Below are 12,703 nucleotides of genomic sequence, written 5' to 3'. Positions count from 1 at the left end.
AGATGTGTAACACTGTCATCCACAAGGAGCCAATTTATTAAAATCTGTCTGACAGGACTTCGGTTTCTACAAGCTAAAACAGAGCAGGGAGAGAGAGAGAGAGAGAGAGGACTCAAAGACATCATTAAAACCTCCATTGGTTATGGATGAGTAATTCCTCAATGGGCTCATAAAAAAAAAAAACAGAGTGAAAGAAGTGAAATTGATTGTTTAAATTAAAAATCCTGCTTGTTGCCTTGACAAAGTGACTGTGTCTGTCTTCAACAAATCTCTAAAAAGCCTTTCTGAATGATCGATGTTCCTTCAAATTAGAGGGCATCACTGTCAATGACAAAAGACATTGTTACCCTGGTGTTGGGACCTTGTATTGCTGCTCCCTTGTGACATTGATTTCTACTTTATGCTGCTTTTCTCCTGCTTTTAGCCTATAAAGTGTTAAGATTTTTGAATAACTGAACAATAGAAGATGCATTACTTTGACGTCATGCCAAGAGCACAAACTGAAGACAATTTGTGAAGATGTGCGTGTCTCACACCCTGTACTTTTCACTTTGCAATCAGCCTGCTGGCATCCATTTAGCCACTTCACCTATTCCTCCTTGCATTTTCCTCTCTCTCTCTCTCTCTCTCTCTCACTGAACCTCTATTGTCTTCCATTATACTCTGGAGCAACAGGAGAGGATCTTTATTCTTTATTTGTCACCAGGTCTGCGTGTTCCTGCATAAAGTTGTCTGCCTCCTCCTGCCTCAAGTGGACTCTGCACACATTCACTGGATTAACCTTGTACCGCTGGGCCCACTCACTGCATACTGAAGTTAGATTTCACATATGAACCAGCACAGATGCGGGCATTGAAATGGATGACCATGTACTTTAAAAGGGGAGAGGAAGTGCATGTGCATCACGCAGGCAACACCTGGCCTGAGTGATGTTAATTTGTTGCAACGGTAAGAAGAAGTCTCAGCGGGGAGAAAGAAAGCAGAACAAAGCCGCTCCACCATAAAGGTCAGAGTGAGAGAGCCAGCTAATGAGCCTGTGTAATTAATAGTATATTAAAGCTGAGAACCTTATAGATGGGTGTCTGGTTTGAGTCGGACATGTACACGCAGAGAGTGACTTGCCAAAGCACTCATCCTTAACGTAATCCAGACATTTGCAATCTCTCTTTTTACTCGTTAGTGCTGTTCCAGTAGTTCTGGTAGTTGATAAAACGCCTGTGATGACTGAGGGAAAAGACACTGGGATTTTTAGAGCAAACAGCTTTATTTGAGCCTGTGTTTTTGATTCAAACTGTCTGTCCCTGGATATATCAGACAAGTGATACTGAACCAGATGCTTTCTAAAAGACAAATAAAACAGAAACAGTGCGGGGACATCACAGAGACGGCAGAACAAAGAAGTTCCTTTTTTATTTCAGACATTATCAGATCATAAGAGGTTTCATTTTAAATATTAGATTCAGCTGCTGCTTTGATCCTGACGGAGGACGAGAAGATGGGTTGTACGGGTGTCTTTCACTATGACGTTACATTGCCTTGAGTAAAGATTTTCTTGTCACCCATACTGTGTCATGAGAGAAAGAGCTGTTCTCATCAGGACATGTGATGGGAGCAGCTGATATAATCAAATTTTCATATCAACATGATAAATCATAATCAACTACAACACGTTTGTAGAGCTTCAGGGTTTGAAGGTTGCTGTCTGTTGATGCAGCAACATGATCATTGCCAGAATAAAATATTGATGCCTTGGGTATGTGTCATGGAGAGCTGCTAATCAGCTGCAGTTTTGAGAAATAGTGATTGGATTTGGCTCCATTTATACTAGATGTTATCAGTCTTCTTAAAGATGTGCTACACCACAAGCTCCCGGACTGGATGTTAGACTATGTTAGAGGTGTCCTATTAGATATTTGAAATATACCTCCCAGCCAATCAGAAAATAGTTTTCTGTCTGCTTCTTTACTGCCTGCTCCAAAACAGACTGGAGAAAAGGCTGCTTCTCTCAGGTTGTGGTTCAAGGTAACATGTTGCTATTGCACTATATACTATTGATGACACCTGGCTGTAAACTCTATCACAAAGATTTTAGCTTGAGATCAGCCAACTCACCTGTTTAAAAAAAACGTTCTCCTACGGTTTCATTTGAAAGTTAACAGAGTGCAGACGGAGAATACCAGAGGATACATGACAGGCCGGATGAGATAGGATAGCAATGAACAGGATAGAAAGCGTCTTTTTGTCAAAATATGTTTGGGATTGGTTGCTATGAGTCAGTCAGTCGAGATCAAACAGAAACACAAGTGGGTTGTTGTAAAACTGTGTTGACTTTGTAATATTGCAGTCACAGAGCTAAAAGCCCGGAGTTAAGCAGTCTGAGCAAGAAAAACAACATAAGCGCAAAACCTGGGGGGAGGGGGGGGGCGACAAGCATAACACGCTGTGCCAAAGAGACTCTGCAGTCAGGGGTTCAATGTATTTTCATACAGAAAGACACAAACATTTTGCAGAACCATCATATTTAATCCCAGAGCTCAATTTGTTCCCATCTTGTTTTCTTACTCATTCCCTCTATTCATTCATCGTGCTAAGTCGTCATAGCGTGGACCGCCTATTTAAAAGGAACATCCAGTTCAGCTTTGCTGCCTTGCCGCTGATAATCAATGGGCATGAAGGATGGCCTTGTGGATAACAATGGCTTCATAAAAAAAGAAAAAGGCAGAAGGGTCAGCATGAACACTAAGCTCCAGGCTCCTGTGTCTCTGAAATACTGAGAAAGAAAGGAACGGGGATGGAGGGAGGGGGGGTAGAGAGAGAGAAAGCGAGAGAGCTTTTAAAAAAACCTTCCGTTTCACCGCATTGCTTCTGTCAAGCAGAGACAATACAGGTAGACACTACAGGTAGTGCTGCTGTTTATGATTTACAGCACTGTGTATCTGCAGCATGTCAACCGAAATATTTGACGATTCCACAACCACGTTTGCTATGGTCAATGGTCAATTTTAAAAAAAGTTGTATACACACAATGACAATGTTTAAAAAAAAAAAAATCAAAACCCATTCTCTCTTTAAAGCTTTAAACCATAAAGCTACTTTCAGCTGCACTTTGGATTTCAGAAAGAGCTTTATATCACAGTTACTGTGCATGTTTTTCCTCACCACAGTAGATAAACAGGTCTGTCTCTATTTGATGGCCCCATTAAACGTGAAGTTTAAAAAAAAAAAAAGTAACCCCTGAACATGCTTTCTACAGTGTTACCTCTGTATATGTGTTAGGGCTTTGACTCCGAACTTCGTTATTCGAATATCATTCGAATATTTAACAAAATAATGATATTCGAACGAATATTAGGCAGCCCTTAATATTCAAACCTGTTATGGGTATTATTTTTTGTAAATGTGTTTGCTTGTAAACGTTTCCAATTCAGATTCTGAGGCTTTTTCACGCATTTCAAAATGTAACTAGAGGTCGCGGCGACGCACGTCTCTCGGCCGTGGCTCGGTAGCGGTGCATTCCTCCCTAATTCTCAAAGAAGGCTGGCTGGCCCAGGGCCAGGCCAGCTCAGCGGCGTCTTTCTCCCGTTGCGTGCTGCTGTCTCTCCTACCTACACAGGCCCTGCACCCTGTCCCTTCTCCCCTTTCTACCTGCCTGCTCAGTGCTGCTGCACATGAGGAGAGAGCACAGAGGAGAGGGAGGGGCTGCTCCTCTGCTCCTCAGTCACAGAACAGAAGAGAGAGGAGACTGTTTTGGGGCCACAGGAGAGAAATACCTTTCATGCTCGCTGGACAATACTGGCGACTTCTTTTTTATTTTTTTATTTTTTTTTTTACAGAAAGTCACTGTCTTTTCAACAGAAAGTTGCCAGATTTGTCGCTAGTCGCTTTTGTGAAAAAAAGTCACTTAAGGGGGTCTGAAAAGTCGCTAAGTTGGCAACACTGCCCACACACACACGCCGGCTCGACGCACACACCAGCACACAACTATAAACATCAGACCACTTACGTAGGCTACGGTGAAAGCTCCGAACTTCCTGTCAAAAGCATACGTCAAAAGCATACCGTTTGTTTAATCCAGGGTCTGACTTTTCATTTTTTTTTTTTTTTACTTAAGTTTGATACCAATATAGGTCTTACTGAAGGCATTTAATGGTCAAACTATTATTATTAATAAATATTTGAATATTAATATTAATAAACAAACAAAGTTCGAATATGATTTTTGGGCAAAAGTCAAAGCCTTATTATGTGTCTACCCTGCAGGCATCGTCTCCCTGATCTCCCTGGCTGTCCTCTCCTATGAGCGCTACAGCACCATGGTGGCGCCCACTGAGGCGGACTCCTCCAACTACCGTAAGATCTCCCTGGGCATCACCCTGTCCTGGGTCTACTCCCTCATCTGGACCATGCCGCCACTTTTTGGCTGGAGCCACTATGGTCCCGAGGGTCCTGGGACCACCTGCTCGGTCAACTGGACGGCCAAGACGGTGAACAACATATCTTACATCATCTGCCTGTTTGTCTTCTGCCTCATTGTGCCGTTTCTGGTGATCGTGTTTTGCTATGGGAAGCTGCTGTGCGCCATCAGACAGGTGAGGCAATATGGGGAGGGGCAAGGCTTCCACTTAACCTGCAATAGGTGCTCCTTTAAGACTGGCTGCCGTGTTAAAGGTCAAACGTGATGGGAATTTCAACACTAAAACCATATATTCCACATCCCATTAACCCAGTTACTTAAGGAGACAAAATGATAAGTACGTACTAGTAACGGATCACATGAAAGTGTTCCTGACAACGGAAGTTAGAACAATAAAAACAAATATATATTCCCATAATGTCCTTTACAGCCTCAATACAGATAGTGCCCCTTACTGCCAGAAACTGCCAAAAACTAAGCAGATTTTAAACAAATGCTAAATAAATGGCTGAATTTATATAACGTTTTTATCCAAAGTGCTTTATAATTTGCCTCTGAATCACCTAATCAAACCCACCCACAGTGACACAATACAGTTTATGTGGCGTTATCGTTAATGGTAATGACAACATCTTAAATGTCTTAATACTAGTGGTTTAATGAGGTTAAAATGTGACACGTTGCAATTTTAAATTTGACAAACTGGTACACTTTTACCCACAGAGATTCTTTACCCAGCTCTACATTTCCCCCTCAGTCATATAGGCATTATGGCATCTTTCAGCTCATTGTTTTGGTTTTACATCCAGCAACTGTATAGGTTTATTTACTCACTCTTACTGCTCCCAATGAACTTATTACGAGCATCAGCAGGAACCGCTTTTAGTGGAAAAGCCCTAAAAACCTCTGAATTCTACCTGTAAAGCACCACACCACAGAGAGACAAAGTAAGCAATCAGCTGGTGAACACAGTGGAGCATTTAGCAGCTGAAGGGCCAGATATTTCCCTCAGGAGTTGGAAGAGACCAAAACAGAGCTAAAAAGAGAGCTAGAGACGTAACCCAAATGAATGCTAATGTTAACATAAGCTCTGTGTCTGCTGGAATTGTAAAGCAACTGTTAGCTAACTGCTTTTCCATATCAGCTAACAAAGTTGCAATAAGTCAGTGTTGTGTTTACAGCCTGTTTCTGCTGACCCAAAAACAGTTACTTGAGGTTTAACAACTTCCATTACCCCAAAAAGTTTTCTAACATAGTGGGACTGTCAATTTAGAGCACTGGGAGTTTTCCCAGTGCACATCTCAACTTAAGAACAAAAGCCAGAACAGTGGAAATAAAATGTAATTCTATTAAAGCCTCTAGATGCTGGATACGGCAGTAAATTAAATAACCAAACTAAATCCAAGTTAAAAACAATATTGACTCCTGCAATCTAAATGTCACAAGAGACAGTGTTCTTGTCTTTATTAGGACAGGTGTTTCAGACTCCTACCATACACAACGTGTTTATTAAATCCAAGCACATCTTAACAGAAACATTAAGTTCAAATAAGAAAAACAGACGTAACAGTTGTGTGCAAGTGTGCATCATGATGATTACTATGTAATACAATTGAATTGATTATTGAATTCCTCAGCTTTTACTGAAATAAATCTGCTGTCATGTCAATGAATTACAGCTCACAGATTAATTTGCAGAGCTGATTATATGCACGCCAACACTCTTTTGTTGTTGAGTAACTAAATCTAAAAACATACAGTGCTTTGCTCACTCTGTTATCCCGCTGAGCTGACATTTTTCAGTTCAAACTACTTTTCTCCCAAAGCTGTGAACTAGTGAATTAAAACCTGCAGCTGCATTTCAAACGGCTGTTTTATAGCAAAGCTAATTGCGGTTATGAATCATAACCTGTGATTTCATCGCACTAAAATGACTAAAATCAGTGCTGTCACACACTATTTGGTTCACACATTTATCTAAATCTATTGATGTATTAAATACACTGATTCAGAATGAGTTATGCCAGGGCCCATATTTATCAAGTGATATTAGGGTTATATCGATATTTCTCTATTATTCTGCATCAATTGTTTTCACTTTGTTCTTTTTCTTTTGTCCCCTCTCACACTGTATCTATTTGCTGTGTTTCCTCAACACACATTGCTCTTTGTATAGATTAAGAAAGAGGCAAAGGAAAGTAATTGCATTTAGTTCTCTCTCTTTTTCAGCCCTTACCTTGCTCTCTTTCTCTTCCTTCCGAACTCTCTCTTTTACATCTATTATATGTTGGCTTCAGCTTCATTGCCCCCTTTTCCTGTCCCTTCTTTGTGCAGGATTAAATTTATCTTTGCTCGTTTGGCTTGCTGTGCTGTTCGGGGTTGTTAATAATGTGCTGCTCAATGAAGCAGGGTCACATGTGGGAAGACTGAATCAAGTCTGGGTTTGGTCCAAGTTGATGTAAATTCGCTATTCAACCAACCATCAGATGTGAGGGAAGACACAGAGGGGGCTAGGACGTCTAGTTTAGTAGGATGTGGTTCACTACATATATGAAGGAAATGATTGGCCTACGTATATCACTTCACTTTAGTTTAATGCTTTACCTTGACATAATGTGAAAATGTGCTCCTTGCTCTGTTAAACTATGCATCATCCTCCCCAATGAAATGCTTGCTGGTGGGTTTTTAGTAAAATAAAATGGACAGAGACAGGAAAAGTGACAACAGACACAGACAGAAATGCAGGCAAAGCTCATCCCTGCTTGCTTGCACATGCTTTTCAATCAGTCATCTCTTTTTTTTTTCCTGTGATGGGAAACTGAAGTCTTTGTCAGTGCAGAAGACAGGAGCTGCGTAAAAGAGAGGAGTTAGTCCTTTCACAGGCACTTCAATCAGGGAACATCTTAAAACAGATGCATGCTTTAGAGCTATGCTTTGGGTTATTGTTTTTGCCTTTGGCCTTGTGTATAGGAGCAAATGAACCCTGTGCCATGTTGTCAATGTCTACACAATGCTGCCAAGTTAATGTGACTTTGAATGATGAGAAAAATACTGACTCCATTACGGTAATGCATTTACTTACATGAGTGTATAATGCTATTTGCTTCACATATACGTAAAATGTGTCTGAGTTCATTAAAGTCAGTCTGTACAGATATGCAACATGCCATTATGTAATTTACAACTATTGTACTGATAACTTTCACTGCACTATTGTCAGCAGGCGATCTCACGATACAGTAAAATCTGCTGATGAATTAAATTGGAATCAACAAATGCATCCATTTTACCACATCTAAAGCTTCATTCAACAAATGACACATACAATATCAAGATTTAAGTTGAATACATTAGTACGATCAATGTAAAACAACTGATGTAACTATAAATTGTTCATCTTTTAGGAGATTTCTATGGAAACTGAATTAGGCCCGATTTGCAAATGTGTCTCCCCCCCTTTTTTTACTTTACTTCACATGTTGTTTTGTGCACACAAAATAATGAAAATGTAGGCATGAACCAATCCATCCAAAACAAGTAAATCAATTACAGCACACTCACATGCTGTGTGTGCACACCATCTATTGCTCTGAATGTAGCAGACTGTGGCTTCATTGCTCTTGAAGGCACTCCTAGGCACCTTCACATACTGTCTTACTCTAATGACCTCAGTAAACTTGTTTACTGATGCAAGTCACTCACAGACTTAGAAGCAAGATTAAACCAACACTTTTTTTCCAAAACTGTTACTGAAGGTGTGAAATCACGTTAAAAAAATAAAATTACAATGAGAACATGTGGGCATTAAAAAATGTAAGGTTCTGGTTCTATTGATTTCATGAATGCATATTTCATTGTTTTTTTTGTTTTATTGGCACTTGCACCGCAACATGCAAATGCAGCAAGAAATCTGGACTGACTGACTAACAGTGACTGATGGGATGGCATTTTCATCGCTAACAAGTACAAACACAATCCAGAATTGCTACATGTTATCTGGTTAATGAACAATGAATTCATTAAACAAGCAGTTATCTCTGATTGCCAGGTCAGGATATGTAAAATTGGGAAAACCTTGAATGCTTTCAACCAGTACTCTGTGCTCAGTTCATTTGTTTCACAAAAGCAGTTTACAAAAATACCAAAACTGGTACCAAAATACCAAAACTGTGTTTCAACTGCCTTGTGGTAATGACCAGGTTGGGATTAGGGGGACTACATTACAAGTCTTTCTCCTTTTAAAAGGTCCAATATAATTTTTTTATTCTACAGCAGGTCAAGGTGCTATATAAATACTGTGTAGTATCAAAACACAAAGCCGTATTCAGAAACTGGCGCTTAAAACGAAACTTGCTTAAAAAGGTCCAATGTGTAGGAATTTCTCCTTTCTCTTGCTCTTTTCAATATCCTTTTTCTTTTTCTGGGCGAAGAAGAATCCTGTTCCTAAAATTTTGATTTTGAATACGTGTGGTCCTCCATGTTTCCTTCTTCAAACTTGCCGGAAAGCTACGATACCCATTAGCAGCATTAGCAGCACCTGTGAGTTTATCATGTGACAGCGAAAACGCGAAAGGCGGAGCAGTATGTCCTGTATGTCCCTTACCGGCTAACGTATTTCAAGATGGCACATGAATATGGAGCGTCTACCCCAGTTCATGCAAATGCAAATGTAAAATATCAAGTACATTTACATGCCAAGATTTAGTCATAGCGCCCCTACTGGCAACAGGAAGTCAGCCTCATGTGATAAACATCCTATTAACATGGAATTTACATTGCGTGGTCTACACTTGATATAGAGCAACATAATGCATGTTTAGTGTGTGTTGTCTAACGCCACACAGGAGGAGAAACATTCAGTTCCTAAAGCTGTTGCAGGAAAGTGGCTGCATGTGTTGATGCATTTCAGCAGGGATCATACATGTCTCCACCAAAGTGTAAAGACACGTCTCCACATGCATTATTACTACTACTCATTCCTCAAGGACTTACTGAATGGTGTGCGTACATCTGTCCATCTCTTCATATTGCTTGATTGAGAGGTAAGTACACCATAATGGGCATAGGAGGGTTTAAGTGTGGATTTAGAGAAGACTATTTAGGTGCAACATCACCATTTAAGTGACAAAAACTGATCAGGTCTGAGCTGGTCACTGTTATGTTGTTACAAATGCAGTGCAAAAACATTATAAGATGATGGGTTTTTCACCACAAAGGTACTTTTACATAATTTGGTGTCTCACTTGATATTTCAGATTAAATAAAAGACATAATCATCAAATTAGATTATATTTATTTGGTTAACTACTAATTTGTTTTTTTGCCAGAGGACAGAAGGCACAACCAAGTGGTTGAAGTGATGCCCTTTGGCTCTGATAAACTGAGTTGGGTTGAATCATCAGAGCCATTAAATTTCCTGATCCAAAGACCATCTGTCCAAAATATTTCCTTCAGTTAGCCTTAGCAACAAACATGTCAAAGTAATAGTAGAAAAAGCAGCATCTTGTGGATTACTGCTTCGAAAGAGTGACACTTGAAATAATTTGCATTATTTAAAAACAAGAAAAAAAATATGACAAAATATGCACATGAACACATACACACACATTTAAGGAGTCTTTGGTTAGATCACCAATGGCTTCCCGCCTTGTCCCAACATCTTTACCCTTGGTCTGAATTCATTATGTGACTCATATGACCCTGTGGATATCAAGCGACACTCAAGTGCTACACTATTTCTCCAACATGCTGTAGGCTATGTGGCACAGCGGCAGAGCTGGAGAGAGGGAGAGAGATGAAGATATCAAGAGGAAGTGAAGGAGACAGAGAGATGAAAGGAAGAAAAGGAGGGGAGGAAGGAGAGAACGACAGACTGTGACTGCTGGCGTCCACATTTTGTGCTGGCCCACATCAAATGCACTGACCTTGCACTGGTTATTGGGGCCCCTTATGTTCCTCCCCTCTAGTGATGGTACAACTCAACTTGCTTTTTTTGGTTTTCCATTAGCATAAGCTGTGCAAAGTACTTGGTACTTTTTAAACCTGTTCTCACTCCCAACTCGTAAAATACTGACACTTGGTCAGTGGCTCTCAGCGTCGGATACCGACGCAAAAATCACCCTTTAGTTTCTGTATGGAACGCACACCGGGCATAGCAGCAGCTTATGACATTATTATTACTATTATTACTATGACATAGTAATAAGCGTCTAATCCGCTTAAGGAGGTTGGTTAGGGTGGATTAGTCAAACAACACAAGACTTTCACCCAGGAGACCAGGGTTTGTGTCCCATTCTTGTGCCGCATGTCAATTAAACGTACATCCTGACCCAGGGCGTCAAAAAGTGATGCCAAGAGTCTCGACCAAGTGAGTCTAAATACCCACAATTTTTAAGACTACCATCAATAGCATCCACAATTTTTTGTAAACTAGATTTTAGTTCCTCTGTTTGGTTGCTGATGAAAGGATTCAGCAAGTGTCGCGTTAAAGATGATGTCACAGCATTTTCCCGCTGCATCGCTATGGTGATAAGCTGAGAATCCCACTTACACTGAGGGGATACTACCCGCAGTGGAAAACAAAAAGAGAAAAGTTCTGGTATTAAAGACAGTGAGTCTCTGCCTTAACAGTTCTGTTCCCATAGCAAATTAAAATGATGACCCATGAAACACATGAATATGAAACTTAAGCTTGATAGCTTAATCAAATGTATTTGTGACATTAATACTGGTGGTTACAATCAAAATAAATGAATTAAATAATACACTAAAGTGAAAATGTAAATGTAGCACTCTGGAATCTTTGGTCCTGCGCCAAGACGTTTGAATAGAACATCATTGGTTATTTCAATGACAACTTGTAAAACAACGTAGCTAATATTGAAGAAATGTAACAAAGTATTATTTATATATATATACACATATATATATATACACATATATATATATACACATATATATACATACATATATATATACACATACATATATATATATATATATATACACATATATATACATACATATATATATACACATACATATATATATATACATACATACATACATACATACATACATATATATATATATACATACATACATACATATACATAAAAAAATATATATATATATATATATATATATATATATATACATATATATATATACATATATATATATATATAAATAATAACATAATATAATACATATAACACAATATATATATATATATATATATATATATATATATATATATATATATATATATATATATATATATATATATATAAATATATAATATATACACACACAATATATACACACACATATATTTAGCAGCCCATATGGATTTTTTTTTTTTTTTTTTTTCCCAAAGAAGCGGTCTCCTCTCTTCGCGTCTCTAAGGTAACTGTAATGGGAAAATTACATTCAAGCCTAATTCCTTATATTTTTATGTTTAATTCGTACTTTACTTCTCTCACAAATGCTGAAAGAGTTGATCTCATTTCCCACATGCAGATTTTGATTCTAACTGCTGAGACGTCCAGTCTGGAACATAATGTGAGCACTGTTTGTCTGAACAGATAGGGGCTACAAGGTCACCCTAAAACTATCGTACAGGGAGGAGGAGGCGAAATGGCTCCGAGATGTCTCTTGTGTTTTTTCTGATTGTCTTCATGTGTATCAGATTGCCTGTAAGAATTGTAGCGTCATAATATTCCAAGTGCGTGTGTGCTCTGAAGATGCATAAAAGCCTGGTATTCTGTTCACTCATTTGAGAAACTGACTCCACACTGGGCTGCGGCCTTTTGTGAAATCCTGTTGCTCCTATATTTGCAAATATATCTTTTTTAATAAAATACAAAAACTCAACTTGGTTTTAGTCTCAGTCTGTCTTATTTGTTTCAATTTACTAAACTCTGAAATTTCCCCCCCTGCTGCAAAGGAAACTTCCACTACATAACCTCTCTCGCCGCAGCATGTGGCAAATGTGATCGATTTTGTGACGAGACCGAATACTACAGCACTGCCGTAGGCAAGTGCGGTTAAGACCGTAAACAAAGAGAGTAGGGCTAACGTTAGGCTAAGGCTAACTCCTTATCGGCTCTCACTTTGCAGCATTTTCCTCGCCAATGTACGGTCTTTAGCAAACAAAATGGATGATCCTCGGCTGCAGATCCCCACTCGTAAATGTATTATGGACTGCAACATCATGATTTTCACGGAAACATGGCAACAACAGCGCTGTGCAACAGCATCTGCTAATGATGAGTGTGACGCTACAAA

The 12,703-nt window shown here is 39.2% G+C and overlaps 1 protein-coding gene and 1 long non-coding RNA gene across 3 annotated transcripts in view; one reads left to right on the top strand and one right to left on the bottom strand.

Annotated features, from left to right (window-relative positions):
* Window positions 1–12,703, bottom strand: part of LOC120567951 — a 97,671-nt gene that overhangs the window by 21,757 nt on the left and 63,211 nt on the right. The window lies entirely within an intron of this gene.
* Window positions 1–12,703, top strand: part of LOC120567950 (pinopsin-like) — a 47,783-nt gene that overhangs the window by 3,576 nt on the left and 31,504 nt on the right. Inside the window, exon 2 of one of the 2 annotated variants that reach the window (XM_039815060.1) lies at window positions 4,261–4,484. In XM_039815060.1, coding sequence (XP_039670994.1) covers window positions 4,261–4,484 — 224 coding nt within the window. Of the gene's footprint in view, window positions 1–4,260; window positions 4,590–12,703 lie in introns of both variants that reach the window. The other variant, XM_039815059.1, reaches the window with a different exon arrangement.

The sequence above is a fragment of the Perca fluviatilis genome, chromosome 11, assembly GCF_010015445.1.
Source record: "Perca fluviatilis chromosome 11, GENO_Pfluv_1.0, whole genome shotgun sequence".
NCBI lineage: Eukaryota > Metazoa > Chordata > Actinopteri > Perciformes > Percidae > Perca > Perca fluviatilis.
Note: the sequence above shows the minus strand (reverse complement) of the source record. Positions and strands in the feature narration are given on the sequence as shown.